Source organism: Tupaia chinensis, unplaced genomic scaffold (genome assembly GCF_000334495.1).
Source record: "Tupaia chinensis unplaced genomic scaffold, TupChi_1.0 Scaffold000221_1, whole genome shotgun sequence".
NCBI classification, from domain to species: Eukaryota; Metazoa; Chordata; class Mammalia; order Scandentia; family Tupaiidae; genus Tupaia; species Tupaia belangeri.
This window is the reverse complement of record NW_006159696.1, coordinates 303,164-316,684: the sequence shown is the minus strand read 5'-3', so window position 1 is coordinate 316,684 and position 13,521 is coordinate 303,164. Positions and strand designations below refer to the sequence as shown.

The following is a 13,521-nucleotide window of genomic DNA, read 5'->3' as shown; positions in this document are numbered from 1 at the left end:
GGGCGGGCTCTGTCTCCCGGGCGGGCTGGCATTGTCTCCGCCGCAGGCTGGCGCTGTCTCTGTAGTAGGTCGGTGCTGTCTCCGTAGCAGGTCAGCATTGTCTCTGTGGTAGGTGGGCATTGTCTCCACGTTCTGGGAGGAGCACCAGGACAAGTGTGGCTGCTCCATCCATGGAGTCCAGGGAGTGGCCGTGTCTTCCCTGCAGGTATGACGGGCTGACCAGGGGCGAAGTGGACCCCCACCTGGAGGAGCTCCTCGGGCTGGTGGTGTGGCTGACGACCTGCGGGAGGTCCGAGCTGAAGGTGTTCGACAGCGTCACCTACCCGCAGCTTGAGGGCTTCAAGTTCCATCACGAGGCCTCTGGTGAGTCCTTTGTGGGCCTGGGTGACCGGCAGGGTCGGTCCTGTGCCCTGACAAGGCTGATGGGTCTTTCCTTGATTCTTCGTGCACCTGCCAAGGACACAGCGAGTCTGGCTTGATCCTAATCTTTGGAGAAATGAGCTAAGTATCTTAAGTCTCCATTAATAGATTTTCCCAGATGTGCAACCTCAGCTTCGCCCAGTGAGGGAGTTAGTCTGGCGTGGGACTGAGAGGAGACATTGCTCAATAAACCCAAGACTCTCAGACTGCGGAGGAGGCCTCTGACCCTGCCCCACTCTGCTGTGACTAACTGTAGCATTTGCTTATGTAATAGGGACTGACAGCCCCCAAGCAGCCACACAGTCTTAGAGTCAGTGACTTCTCTGTACTCTGAGATATTGATAATTGACTGATGAATTCAATCAGCATGCACTGAGGCTTCCTGTGGGGCACATGCTGCCCCCTGCGGGGAGCCCGGAACTCCTCTGCAGAAAGCCGGGCACGTGGGGTAACCACTGCCTGCCGGGTAAGTGGCTGTAAGCACATTGGGGACAGCCCCGGAATCAGGCAGGCCCGTCAGGAAACTGCACACAAAGCCCATGCTGCAGAGGGTTTTTAAAGCTAGGTGTCGGTTGTCCAGGTTGAAATGAAGGGAAGGAAGTTTAAAGTCTGGGGCAGAAATGGTGTCCTGAAACCAAGGTGAATCTGGGGAAATGGGACCTGCTGCAGAGCGGAGGCCGAGAAGCTGCCAAGCTGCATAGGCCAGGCCCAGAAGGCCACAGGCAGGACTCTGGCAAACTGGGGCATGGCTGGAGCTCAGGGGAGCTTCAAAAACATCTCTGGTCTCTGAAATAGAGAAGGCTGGAGGCAGGGATCTTTGTGATCAAGTGTTTCCTGGGTGAGAGAGATTGGTGATATGGAGTAAAAGGTGATATGGGTTTGGAAGGTGTATTTATTAGAGCTGGTCTAGAAATGAGACTGACTTCTCTTAGTAATCTTCAACATCATTTGATTTACATCGATTGAAACTAATCTTTCCAGCCCAGTGCTGTCCGATGGAAATAGAACGCAAGCCCTCTTATGTAACTTTAAATGTAATTTTTATTTCAAAGAAGAAGAAACAGGTCAAATTATTTTTGGTGACATACTGAATTCAACCATTACTATCACACCATGTGGTCGCTGTGAATACCTGTTAGTGGGTTATTCTGCATGCTTTTCCTCTGCTGCCTCTTCAAAGTCCAGCGTGTGTTTGACACTCACAGCACATCTCGGCTCAGAGTGGTCATGGTGAGTGCCCAATTAGTCACCAAATCTTGCGTGATGGAGCTCCAGCCTTCTTCCCAGCCTGGGTGCCTGCCTTTTCTGGATTGCCCATAGACATGTACCCCCAGGAGCTAGAGAACAGAAATGTCGAGGGCATGTCTTAATGATAATGCAGCATGTTTTTCCAGACATAGGCAAGAGAAATGACTTGTGGGAATATTTTTGTTTTTGTCCTCAGGGGTGACCGTTAAGAATCTTCAGGCCTTTCAGGTCCTGCAGAATGTTTTCCAAAAATCCAACGACTCTGTCCTTTGCACACAAGTCCTGTTGTCTATCAAGACCATGTGGGCTTGGAATTCTCGGAACTTCTTCCTGCTGGAGTGGACCCTGCAGCCCATCTCGCAGTTTGTGGAGATCGTGGCCCTGAAGCCAGCCCTGGTGCAGGTGCACTTTTTCCAGCTTCTGGAAGCCCTGGTCTTTGAGTTGCACTATGTGCCCCATGAAATCCTACAGAAGGTGCAGCGTCTGATCAAAGAGAGTCCCGAGCCTTCCTGCACCCTCGTGGCCCTGCAGAGCATCCTCAAGATTGCCGGCAGGGACCCTCTCTTCACCGACATCTTCCGGGACTCGGGGCTCCTGGGCCTGCTGCTGGCCCAGCTGCGGAAGCAAGCCAAGATCATGAGGAAGTCAGGTGCCACCTAAGAGCATCAGGAGGGGTGGGCGAGTGCGCTGAGGCCAGCGGTGGCCCGGGGGAGGGCGCCTGGCCAGAGAAGTCCAGCCACTGGCTGTAAGGGCTGAGGGCCAGGGCTCTGCAGTCTTCGGCTTCTCCAGTAGCTACTTCAAGTTTATACCTGGGTCTTGCTAAGGGAAGCTGAGGGAGTGAGCCCAGGCATCAGGGCTGGACAGCCCTGGGCTGGAGACTGGGCCACATGTCTTACAAGCTGAGCACCCCTGAGTCAGTTACTTAGTATCTCTGGGCCTGTTCCCTCCTCTGTAAAGGGGGGGGGTAATAGTTTCTACATCCTAGGAGTGAGGTGAGAATTCAGTGAGGAAATAACTGAAAAGGACCCGCTGCTGGGTTGGCACATCACAGGTGCGCAGGAACTCAGTGACCTGATCCTACGGCTTCGGTGCTGCTGCGAGAGGGACCATGTGGGCAGTTCAGGCACCTTCTGGAGGCCAGGAAGGACCTATGCCCCTGAGTGTTAGCAATAGGTCTGGACACAGACGGGAGCCCCGGCCCCGGGCAGTATTTGGCCACTTCTTCCCATTGCTCAGTGACTTCTTGGCTTAAATCTCCTCACGGGTGACGTTACTACACTGATAAGTTATATGGCTACCTTGGTTCTCCTTGGTGTTTAGTTGAGGAATCCTCGCAAAGCCTTTCTGCTTAGTGTGCCTGTGTTTTCTCAGCTGAGTTTGCCTTTCAGCAGCCTAGCACTGGCATTTCCTCTTAAACCCAGTCCCAGGCCTGTGACTGTTCCTAGGAGGACTTGGGCTCTTCTGCGCGCCGATGCGTCTCATCCGACTTTGGGCCTCCCATCGTCGCCTGCACCTTGTTTCTTAGATCCTCTCTCCTGGTCAGGCACTGCAAACGCTCATCCCTTCCTCATTCAGTCAAGTTTGTGCCGAGGTCGGGTTAGAGTCAGGTGCTTCCTGGTGCTTCCAAGGTGCACACCGAGGCCTGGTTTTGCCCCCGTGGACGTCATTGTGAGGCCATGCACTGACGCAGAATCTCAAGCTTCTTCATGGCTCAGGCAGAGCTGACAGTCTTCCCTCTCAGGCACGGAAGGCAGACCCTAAAAGGGCCCCCCTTTCAGGAGGATCAAGGAATCAGGGTGCTGTGTATCATCTCTGGCCATGCTTCAGGAGCGGTCCCTGAGCTATCCGCATCAGCGTTGGCTAGGGATGTGTCAGAAATGCAGATCATAGCGTCCACATAGACCCGCTATGTTAGAAACTGCTCACGGGGCCCGGCTAGGGCTGTAGATTTGAACAGCCCCTCTGTCCAGGGATTCTGATGTGCTTAAATTGGAGAACGGGGCTGTGGGTGTCATCAGGTTTTGTCTATGAGCTGGGTGCATGCTCCCATGTAACAGAAGCGTTGTAAGTCACGCTGCCTTGGAGGACAGAACACCGAGGAAGACATTTGGGTCCTATCTGATGTAGCTAAATTATTTTTGTTGTTACTTCTGAAATGTGGTAGGAAACAAAGAATTTGCTCCTGGTGCACAGGATCCAGAAAGAGAACTCACCTGTGTGATGCTAAGAACTGTGGTCACGCTTCTCGAAGGCTCGGTTCGGAACGCGGGTAAGGATGGGCCCAACCGGGCCTTGACACTGGGTGTCGGACACTAACTATTTCCTGGTTATTTTTGTCGGTACTCAATGATATTATTTAAAGAATAGCCAATATTTACGCTATGGTTATTGTCCACTTACTGAGTATTCAGTGATCGTCAGTAAGTTAGTTGACATCTCAGTTTACCCTATTAACTTCTAAGATTGCTCAGTAAGGCTGGTGAGCAGAGAGTTTAATCCAGAGTCTTCTAACTCTGTGAGATCACAGAGCCCCCTCCTGTCTTTTCAAATGAAATTTACTAATCTCTCATTGCACTGACAATGGGGGCTTTTTATTTTTTAGACCGAAAGAACAAAATACAGACAAAGAAAGCTATTGATAGGTTTTTTTTTTTTTTTTTTTTTTGCCTTTGCGTGCATGCTCTCACCAGAGAGAGAAGGGGTAGTGAGAAATCACCCAGGAGGGCAGATGGCCACATCACAATCCCTTCTCCTCTTGAGATTTTGAGCATGCACATGTGCCTAGCGTAATTTTCAAGCCACCAGATCCAAGACTCAAACCACTCAGCCTGCCATGTGGGTTCCAGCTGCCTTCACCTCCACATCATCTGCTAGTGCAGATAGTTCTTTATGAGAAATACAACTCGATGTGCTTCCCAGGGCATGGTGGATTTAGCTGCTCTGCCCATCTATCCCAAAATTGTTTTCACTTCCCCACATCACCCACGTTTTAAAAAAAGGCACATAAAATACATACGCATGTGTGCTATGAAAGAGCTGCACCAGGTCACGTCAGTGATTTCATGATTGGGTCATCCCCTTTATCTGAGTGAGTGTACATTGAACCGTCACTGGGGCCAGGGTCTCTCAGGTTTCTGACAGCGCCGCAGCGCAGAGTGTAAGCATGAGGCAGGCAGTGGAGCCTCGGCAGCTGATTGAAGGTGGGCGGACACCCCACAGGTTGAGTGTCTGCTCAGTCGGAGGAGTCAACAGTGAATAAATACCCTTGGGGGTCTCCCGTTATCAGAGATCCACATGCACGTTAGTAAAGGGGTTGGATTTTAGGGCTTAGGGGTGGTCTTGAGGTCAGCGCTCTCGTTGTGCTCGTACGCTCTCTGTCGCTGAACATGCTTGGACATAGGATACATGTAGCAGTAGCATCCCAGGTCTCCTCCCAGGGCAGAGTTCCTTAGCATGCTAATGAAGCAGATGTTCCTCCGGGTCCCCTCTGGCGCCAGTGAGCATGCGCATGCGTGACCACGAAACTGCTGTAAGTGCTGGCGGATAGGATCTTCACCGTTCCCTTTCTCCCTGTGAAGTGTTCTCAGGGTTGGTGTGGTTTCCATCTCCCACTTCGTCACCCCCTGTCACAGAACTTTACCAGCTGGCAGCAGGGTACAAGCCTTCAAGGTGATGTCCGTGAAGAGGATATCTGGTCCACGACTGGAGAATCCTGGCTGCTCGGATCCGTGTCGAGTTCTTTGAAGGATCCAGTTACTTTCCAGCTTTTAGTCTATATAGACTACTTCACGTACAGTCCTGAGGAAGAAATGCTTAGGATAACTCTTAAACAAAAACATGCTATCAGCCAGATTTCTTTCATTTTCTCCCTAAGAAAGTTCCCAGGGATTACCTACGTTCTTAACTGGAATTCCAGTTTTCTTTCTATAGGAATTTTGGCAGAGTGAAGAGAGGGAATCTTTGCTGACCCTGTATTAGGGAATAAGGAGGAAAAGACAGGAAAAGTAGATCTGTCCAAGTCTGTATTTCTGAGCTTTCTTAAATAAAGGGTCTTGTTTTTTTCTCTACCTCCCTCTGAGGAATTCAATATATGGGGGAGCTGGTAGGCTGGTGGCTAAGAGGGCTGCATCCCACATGGACTGTGTTGTTTGATCCAGGACTGGTGGCTTGAAAAACACGCCAGGTGCACGTGTGTACGTGTCTAAAATCCTGAGAGAATGAAGGGATTGTGGCATGGCCATCCCTCACTGGGGGTGCTTTCTCACTTTTCCTCCCTCTGTTTCTCTGGAGAGCACACACATCCTCTAGCAAAACTGAAGAGAATAAAAAAAAATACAATATATTAACTACAGTTGCCTTGCTGTGTAACAGATTTCCTGAACTTGTTTCTCTGATCTTGAACTTATCTCCTAGGGTAGAAATTGGTCAAATTGTCAAAAGATTTCTTTTTTTTTTTTTCTTCCAAAAATGGCATTCTCATTGGAGAAATAAGCCTTTTTTTTGTTTTTGTTTTTTTTTAAATTTTCAGCTTCAGTTTCTTTTTTATCTCTTTTCATTTAAACAGTGGGTATGCATAACCAAAAAATGTACCAATGGGCGAAAGAGAAACATAAAAAATGGGGCAAAATGAACTTTGAAAATTATCAAAGAAAGTTTTTCTTAGGATTGAAAATAAGGCTCCCAGGCCCTCACTGCTCTAGCCCTGTCTGTCTGGTCCCCAGTTGTCCTGAAAGACCACGGCATGGTGCCCTTCATCAAGATCTTCCTGGACGATGAACTCTACCGGGGGGCCTCGCTCAGCATCCTGGAGCAGCTGTCGGTCATCAACGCTGAAGAGTACATGAGCATCATTGTGGGCGCTTTGTGCTCGTCCACTCAGGGCGAGCTGCAGCTGAAACTGGACCTCCTGAATGTGAGTTCACGTCCTCCTATGACTGGCTTCCCCAGGGACATACACCTTTGGCCCACGTTCGTTTATTCAACTTGCACTGCATTAGGGAGGTAGGCCGTTGTATGGGATAGTGTCGGGCCATCGTACTGGGCAGTCTCGGGGCCATAGTACTGGGTAGTGTCAGCCATCATATGGGGTAGTGTCAGGGCCATTATACTGGGTAGTGTTGGAGCCATAGTACTGGGTAGTGTCAAGGCCATCGTATGGGGTAGTGTTGGGGCCATCATACGGGGTAGTATCAAGGCCATCACATGGGGTAGTGTCAGGGTCGTCATACTAGGTAGTATTGGGGCTAGTATACTGGCTAGTGTCAGGGCCATCGTATTGTCAGGGCCATGGTATTGTTGGGGCCATGGTATTAGGTAGTGTTGGTGCCATCGTACTGGGTAGCGTCAGTGCCATTGTACTGGGTAGCATCAGGGCCGTCATATTGGATAGTGTCGGGGCCATCATACTGGGTAGCATCAGGGCCGTTGAATTGAATAGTGTTGGGGCCGTTGTATGGGATAATGTGGGGCCATTGTATTGAGTAGTGTTGGGGCCGTTGTATTGGATAGCGTTGGGGACATTGTATTGGGTCACGTCGGGGTAATTGTATTGGGTAGTATCAGGTGCTGTAACAAATCCCGCATCCTCAGTGTTCTGATGCATTAGACCTTTCTTTCCTGTGTATAGTCTAATTCATGATTAAGGTTGTCACCGTGCATCTAGCAGCCAGCAGACAAGGGAAGCAAGATCATGAGGCATTTCACAAGGGCATTACTGTGAAGGCCTAAAACTGGCACACAGTAACTCCTGTCCAATTTTCTTTGGGCGGGAGTTACCTGATGACGGGGCACCAGGCAATGTCATCCCTGGCCAGGCAGCTACTTCCCAGCAACTCTGTAAGCCATGGGAGGGGAGCCCCAGTTGGTGGTGGCCAGACAGCTGCCTCAACCAGTATTTATTCAGCACCTACCTAGACCAGGCCTGGCGCGGGGCCAGGGATGTCCAGTTAAATGAGGTATGGCTTGTGCCCTCTTGCCCTCATGGACGAGCACCACTAAGAAGGAAGCGGCAGTTACACTGCAGTGTGCGAACACCTGGCTAGACATCGGACTCAGGCTGCTACGGGAACAGAAGACAGGAGGGACCGATTCTGCCTTACCCGCTTGAGGGAGGCTCACAGAGGAGAGAGCTAGAAAGGAAGCAAGGCAGAGGTGTGAGGACAGCAGGTACAAAGGGACAGCAAGACTGGGTTGTCACGTCAGGCTGACAGTGAGAAGTATGCGCTTGTGCAGTGCTGTTAACAATCATCAAGTTATCTTAACGTTGTTAAAGACTGTAACAAACACCGTTGCTCCCATCTCTTCTGCCTTCCTGCTTTCTCACTCTGCTGCTGCTCCTTCTTTCCATGCCTTTGTCTTCGTGGGCTTATGCCTTTAAAAATTCTTTTTAAAAATTTCATTTTGGTGAGAGGGGAACATGAGAATATGTAAAAATGCCCAGGGGGTTGACTTTGAGAATTCTCATGTATCTTTGCAACAGAATCCCATATATTATAGAATACATGCTCGTGTTGTACTACCCTGCTATGCCTGTTGAATGGCTAATTGAAAAACATATGAAGTTGCTCTGACGTCAAACATTAAGCAAACCGTCAACCTAACTTGGTTGTAAATATCTCTGCACAAACCCTCCTTAACATGTGGAGAATGGTGCTGTTCATTTACCTCTGGGGTTTCTCTGCAGAGCCAAGGTTAGAAACTGGTGTGACTGGTTGCTGTTGTCACACGGCCCCAGCCCAGTGCGTCCTGTGGCCAAAAAATCTTGAGTTGCCTGCCCAAAAGTCACATTATGACCATACTCGTCATGTGTTTCACTGATGACAAGAGCCCCAATGTGATTCAATTACAGGGCCAAAATATCAGCAAAGGTGATTTATATGAAACGGTAAAGAAAAAGTTAAATGTGTCTTGAAGACTCTTGATTCCCATGATTATCCGAGGGAAGGGGACTAAGGGAGACCCATGAAGCAGAGGGGGACATAGGGACAGATGGGGCCAGGAGGTGTTGAGTGGTGAGACTATTGAATCCGTGTGGGCAAGATCCTGGGCTTGCACCCCAGGGGGCTCTGAACATGCTGGTGTGGCCTGTCCCGGTGATCTGGGCTGGCTGAGCTGAGGACGGATCGTGGCATCAACACCCTGTTGGAGGTCCCTGTTTCTCTGTCTCTCTCTTTGTCTCTTTCTCTTATGGAAGAAATAATGAATAACTTTCTATAAAAAATTAAGAGAGAGAGATATAAAGAAATGCAAATTCAGAGCTGGGAAAGACCTTAGATTTATGTGGTCCAGTCTTCTATGTGACAGTCAGGGAGACAGCCAGCGAGCTTCACTAAGTAGAGTAATACCACTGAGCTGCTAAATGGAGAAGTTGCATTGAATCGGAGACTAGCGCATAAAAATCGAGTCATCCTTCCACGTCACCAGGCTGCCTGCTGTGCTTCTCCCTCATGAGCATCTGTGTGAACATCTGTGTGCAGCTGGAGTGGCATGTTCTGATAGGAACAGGGAAGGCATGACCGGAACAGTGAGGGCCCTGGTTTTTGATCGGGTAGGCAATTGTTTCCGGCATTTTCCTACTGAAAGCCCGACAGAGCCACAGAGAGGGAAGCTTTGCTTTGACTTTGCTTGGAGAGTAAAAGTATCTTTGAGTCCAATATAGAGAAGAGAACTCTGCTTTCCTCATGGAAAGTGCATCTTGTTTACTCCGTAGCCCAGAGGCATCTTATTGGAGTGTCAGCCCTTGGGTAATAGGACTGAATTTCTCGAATTAGCAGTGTGAAGCAATTATGGTGTTTTACAGATTCAATATCATTTCAGAAGCACACTACCAAGAGAACACGTAGGGATGGCACTTGGCGGGCTTATTTACCAAACTCAGAGCTGTGCTTGCTGTGTGATCCCCCCCGGGTACCACGCCTCTGCTGGGCAGTCAGGGGCCCATGGGCCGCTCTCCCAGGACCAGGCTGGGAACACACTCCAGTGGGCCATGGGCAGGGATGGGCCCCGAGAGCCTCTTTTAGACTCGCCCACCACCAAGTCACATGAGCGGCTAGTGAACATTTGCTGGGATCTGATGTGGCATCTGCATTTGTTTCTAAATCATTCTGAGAATATCTTGGAACTTTGGAAACAAAGACGTAAAATGAGCTGTTTCTGGCTGGATCTCCCTTTTTAGAAGTAAAGAGGCGTCGTGTCTACAAAGTGGGTCAGAACAGGATATGCAGGAAGTGCCAGAGTGCGAGGACCCGAGAGTCCAGGGAACCGGCAGTGCCTCCCTCTGGGCACGGGTCTGCCATCTCAGAAGGGCATTTACAGCATGGCTTCACTCTTGTGTCCCCCCCTGAGGCAGAACCCGCCACCATTCTGGAGCAGACCGACTTAGGTGGTCGTTTCCAAAACCCGGTGGTGCTCCCCTGCCCACACTGGAGCGCATGCGGCTGCACCGCCTAATTCTGGCAAACGATAACTGAGTTAAAGAATAATGTAAGCAAATGAATTTCCTCTCCACGGCAGTGGGACCGTGATTGGGTTATGCACAAATTCAGATTGATTTGCTAATATACATTTAGCTGTTCAACTCTGAGCTTAATCTCATTACCTCATTGGTCTTCCAGCATGACACGTGGCAAATTATGAGGAATAACAAATAATAGAATGTGAAATAAATCCTGTTAGTCCTAACGTGGTTAGCACTTCACAGCAGACATCCATTTTATAGATTCAGGCTGGAGGAATACTAACTCAGAGACGATGACATGGTAACTGAGTTAGGAGGAGAAAATGTGCTTAACGCTGACCTTTCTTGAAATGTGTCAACCCCAGCCTGATTACTTTGACTTCGGCTGATTAAATTTACCCCCCTCCGCAGACCGAAAACCCTGTGTGATGCATTTTCATGCAGAGTTGAACGACAGTAATGGAGACCCTCCTTCAAGGTCCCTGGTTCCTGACAAATCGTTTCCCAAAGTAGCAAAGTATTTATTTTTCTTCATGATAGAAATGTTTCTCTTTAGTCGCTATGAAATTAAGCCTTTGTAATTGGATTTTGGACTCTTTACTTTATGACTCTGCAAATATGAAATTAACCCCATCCCAAGAAATAATAGAGCGGTCTAAGTTCTAATGAGATTACCCCCATTTTAGATAATGACTCTGAATTTAATAAATCAAACAAAGCAACAATTAAGGACAGCCATTCCTTCCTCCTCCCCCTCCCAACAGGAGGAGAGAAAAATAACCAGCTAGGATTTACAGGTGACGCACCCTCTGGAAGACACGGATCCTGAGGACTGAGTTGCTTTTCTTTGTAAAATATCTGCTCTCCATACTCTTTGTAGCTAGGATGATGGGGTTCTTTGAAGCAGCGTCTGGTGTCTGGATGACAGGAAGGCGGCTCCTTGAGAGAGAAGGGGGATTTTAGCAGTCATGTAGCACCCCGCGCATCTGATTGTCATAACCTGACTGTTTTTGCTTTTTAATCATTTTCCTTTTTGGTATTTGATTTGTCATGTGCCAGTAGGAAATAGAAGAGCTTCATTTCATCAGTCTTAAACCCCCTGGTGGTCTTAGAGGCCACAGAAGCCCTCACACACCCTTGGACGGTTTAACATCACAGAGCTTAGGATGGCCCAACGTCCTCGTGATGGGTTGAGTTTTTGCGGCCTAAGTTCCGTGACCAGACACAATAGCAGGTGCAGTGCATGCTCCCACACGTGGGTGCAGCCTTCCATGTAGATTATCACGTGGAAGCAGGGCCCAAACCACCACGCACACTTCCAGGTGAGAGGGAGTTTCCCACCCAGCCAGAGACACTCGGTTGTGTTGGGAGTGAGCGGCTCATGTCAGGCAGCTGTGATGCAGGTACCCGCCTCAGCCTCTCCTGGCCTCGGGGTCCCCAGGTTGGGGGTGGGGGTGCAAGCAGTTGTGGTGACTCTGTCTACACAGGGAAAGGCCTCGGCCCTGTCTATACCATGGACTTTCTAGCCACTGAACATCCACTATGCGGGACGAAACTTCTCCAACAGTCCACCTGCTTCTCTTGAGGGACACGTCTACAAATGTCAGTCTTTCTTTCTCAAACTGTCATAGACGGCGCATGAGAGCCCTGTGGGCAGCTCCTTGGCCACTGTTTCTCTCTGCTGTTGGCAGTGCCCTCACCTCCACCGATCAAGGTAGTCCAGGCTCATCTCGTGTTCTCCTGCCCCAGACATGAGGTCGACTCCCTGCCAAGCAGCTCAGGGTTCTTGCAGTGTAATGTAACACTAATGGATAGACTCTGAGTGACAGGAACACACGGTCTTGCTCCAGATGAACCTCAGTGTCAGGTTAGGGTGCTGGAACTTTAGAAATAGAGCTGAAACATTACCCCCCCCCATGAGTCGCTTCATATTTAATAGTGATCTATAACTCGACTGAGGTTCTATTTGGTGTTCTGTAGAGGAGTTTTTAAAATCTAACCCGTTTTCTTTTCTTTTTCTTTCCCCAGAGTGATTCTCTTTGCCCACTAACTTTCCCTTGTCACGCTGTAGGCTGTGACCCTAAACCATCCAAGGACTCGCAGCATCTGCGCTCCCCACCACATTGCAATGTTTCCTTTCATTTTTTCTCTTTGAACCTCATCTTGAGAATGCTCCAATTGTCTCCAAACAGCTCAGACAATGCCCCGCCTATCTTGTTGGGGTATCCACTAAAAGGGGAAAACAACCCAAATCTCTCTCCAGAGTCTACACTGAAACACTGAGGGCTGGCTGCTCTTTGGAAAGCACCTCTGAAAGGCCTGAGGTCCTGTCCAACTATGCAATCAATAAAAAATAAAGACTGAAAATGATTGGCTTTTAATATGTATCAAAATCGTCCATACGTTCTTCACTTTCCAGAGTGGAGTTTCAGCACAGAATGAGAACTGTTGAAATGCAGGGCTCTTCTCGGTCGCCCTCTCTCTTCTCCCCTCCCTCCTCCTTTCCAAAGACTTGGATTCAATATCTAGTGTCTGTCACATCGAGGCTCAATGAGCGGCACAGTGTAAGTGGTCAGTAAATGTTTCATGGTAGAAGGAAATGGAAGTTTGGCCGACCAGTCAAGATCTCAGTGATCTGGAGGGTTAAAACACATCGAGTTTTAGGTAGATTCATTTTCTACCTTGCTTCATTTAATAGATGCAGGTTCGCACAGAGAGGGAGATCAAAGAAGCCGCTTCTACACGATTACACTGTGGTCATCGGTTTGCCCAGGAGACTCAACCCTTGGGGGTCTCTGTCTGGGTGGAAGGGCCCTTGGCTTCATGCAGGAGAGAATTCAAGAGCTGGCCATTGAGGGAGAGGCAAGCGAGCTCCTTAAGGGTATTGGAGTGGACTGCTCCATGGGGGAGCAGCCGGGAGACCACCCACAGCTTCAGTTCCTTCCTTACTCGGAGAAGGAGCACTGCTACCAGAAAGGAACCCAGAAGGGACCCTTTAGGCAGGGCAACCCCCAACTTCGGTGGGTGTCTGGGTTGTTTGGCGTTGCTTCATGCCGGGCTAGTCAGCCTCACCCACTCCCCACTCCCTGTTGCAGGTGGTCCTGGTGCCATGTGCTCGGTGACTGGAGCAGGGCTGAGCAGGGCTCTGGCTTGGGAGAACCCAGGTGGTCCGCCCTGGCGCTTCCTCATGTTTCCCCGCTTGGTGTTTCAGTCTCTGCTCCGGATCCTGGAGACGCCCAAGGGCCGTGCAGCCTTCCGAGTGTCCAGCGGCTTCAATGGCTTGCTGTCCCTGCTCTCCGACCTCGAGGGCGCCCTCCAGCAACCCCCGCTGCAGATGTGGGCGGCGGTGGCACCCCGCCGCCGCCTGGAGCTGGTGCTGCACCCCCCCTGCGCCCTGG

The 13,521-nt window shown here is 49.8% G+C and overlaps 1 protein-coding gene across 1 annotated transcript in view; it reads left to right on the top strand.

Annotated features, from left to right (window-relative positions):
- The window catches only part of WDFY4 (WDFY family member 4), a 275,436-nt gene that overhangs the window by 39,273 nt on the left and 222,642 nt on the right, over positions 1–13,521 (top strand). Inside the window, exons 8-12 of the mRNA XM_027771521.1 lie at positions 206–363; positions 1,865–2,317; positions 3,833–3,937; positions 6,390–6,580; positions 13,335–13,496. Of these exons, the coding sequence (XP_027627322.1) occupies positions 206–363; positions 1,865–2,317; positions 3,833–3,937; positions 6,390–6,580; positions 13,335–13,496 (1,069 nt within the window). The remainder of the gene's footprint in view (positions 1–205; positions 364–1,864; positions 2,318–3,832; positions 3,938–6,389; positions 6,581–13,334; positions 13,497–13,521) is intronic.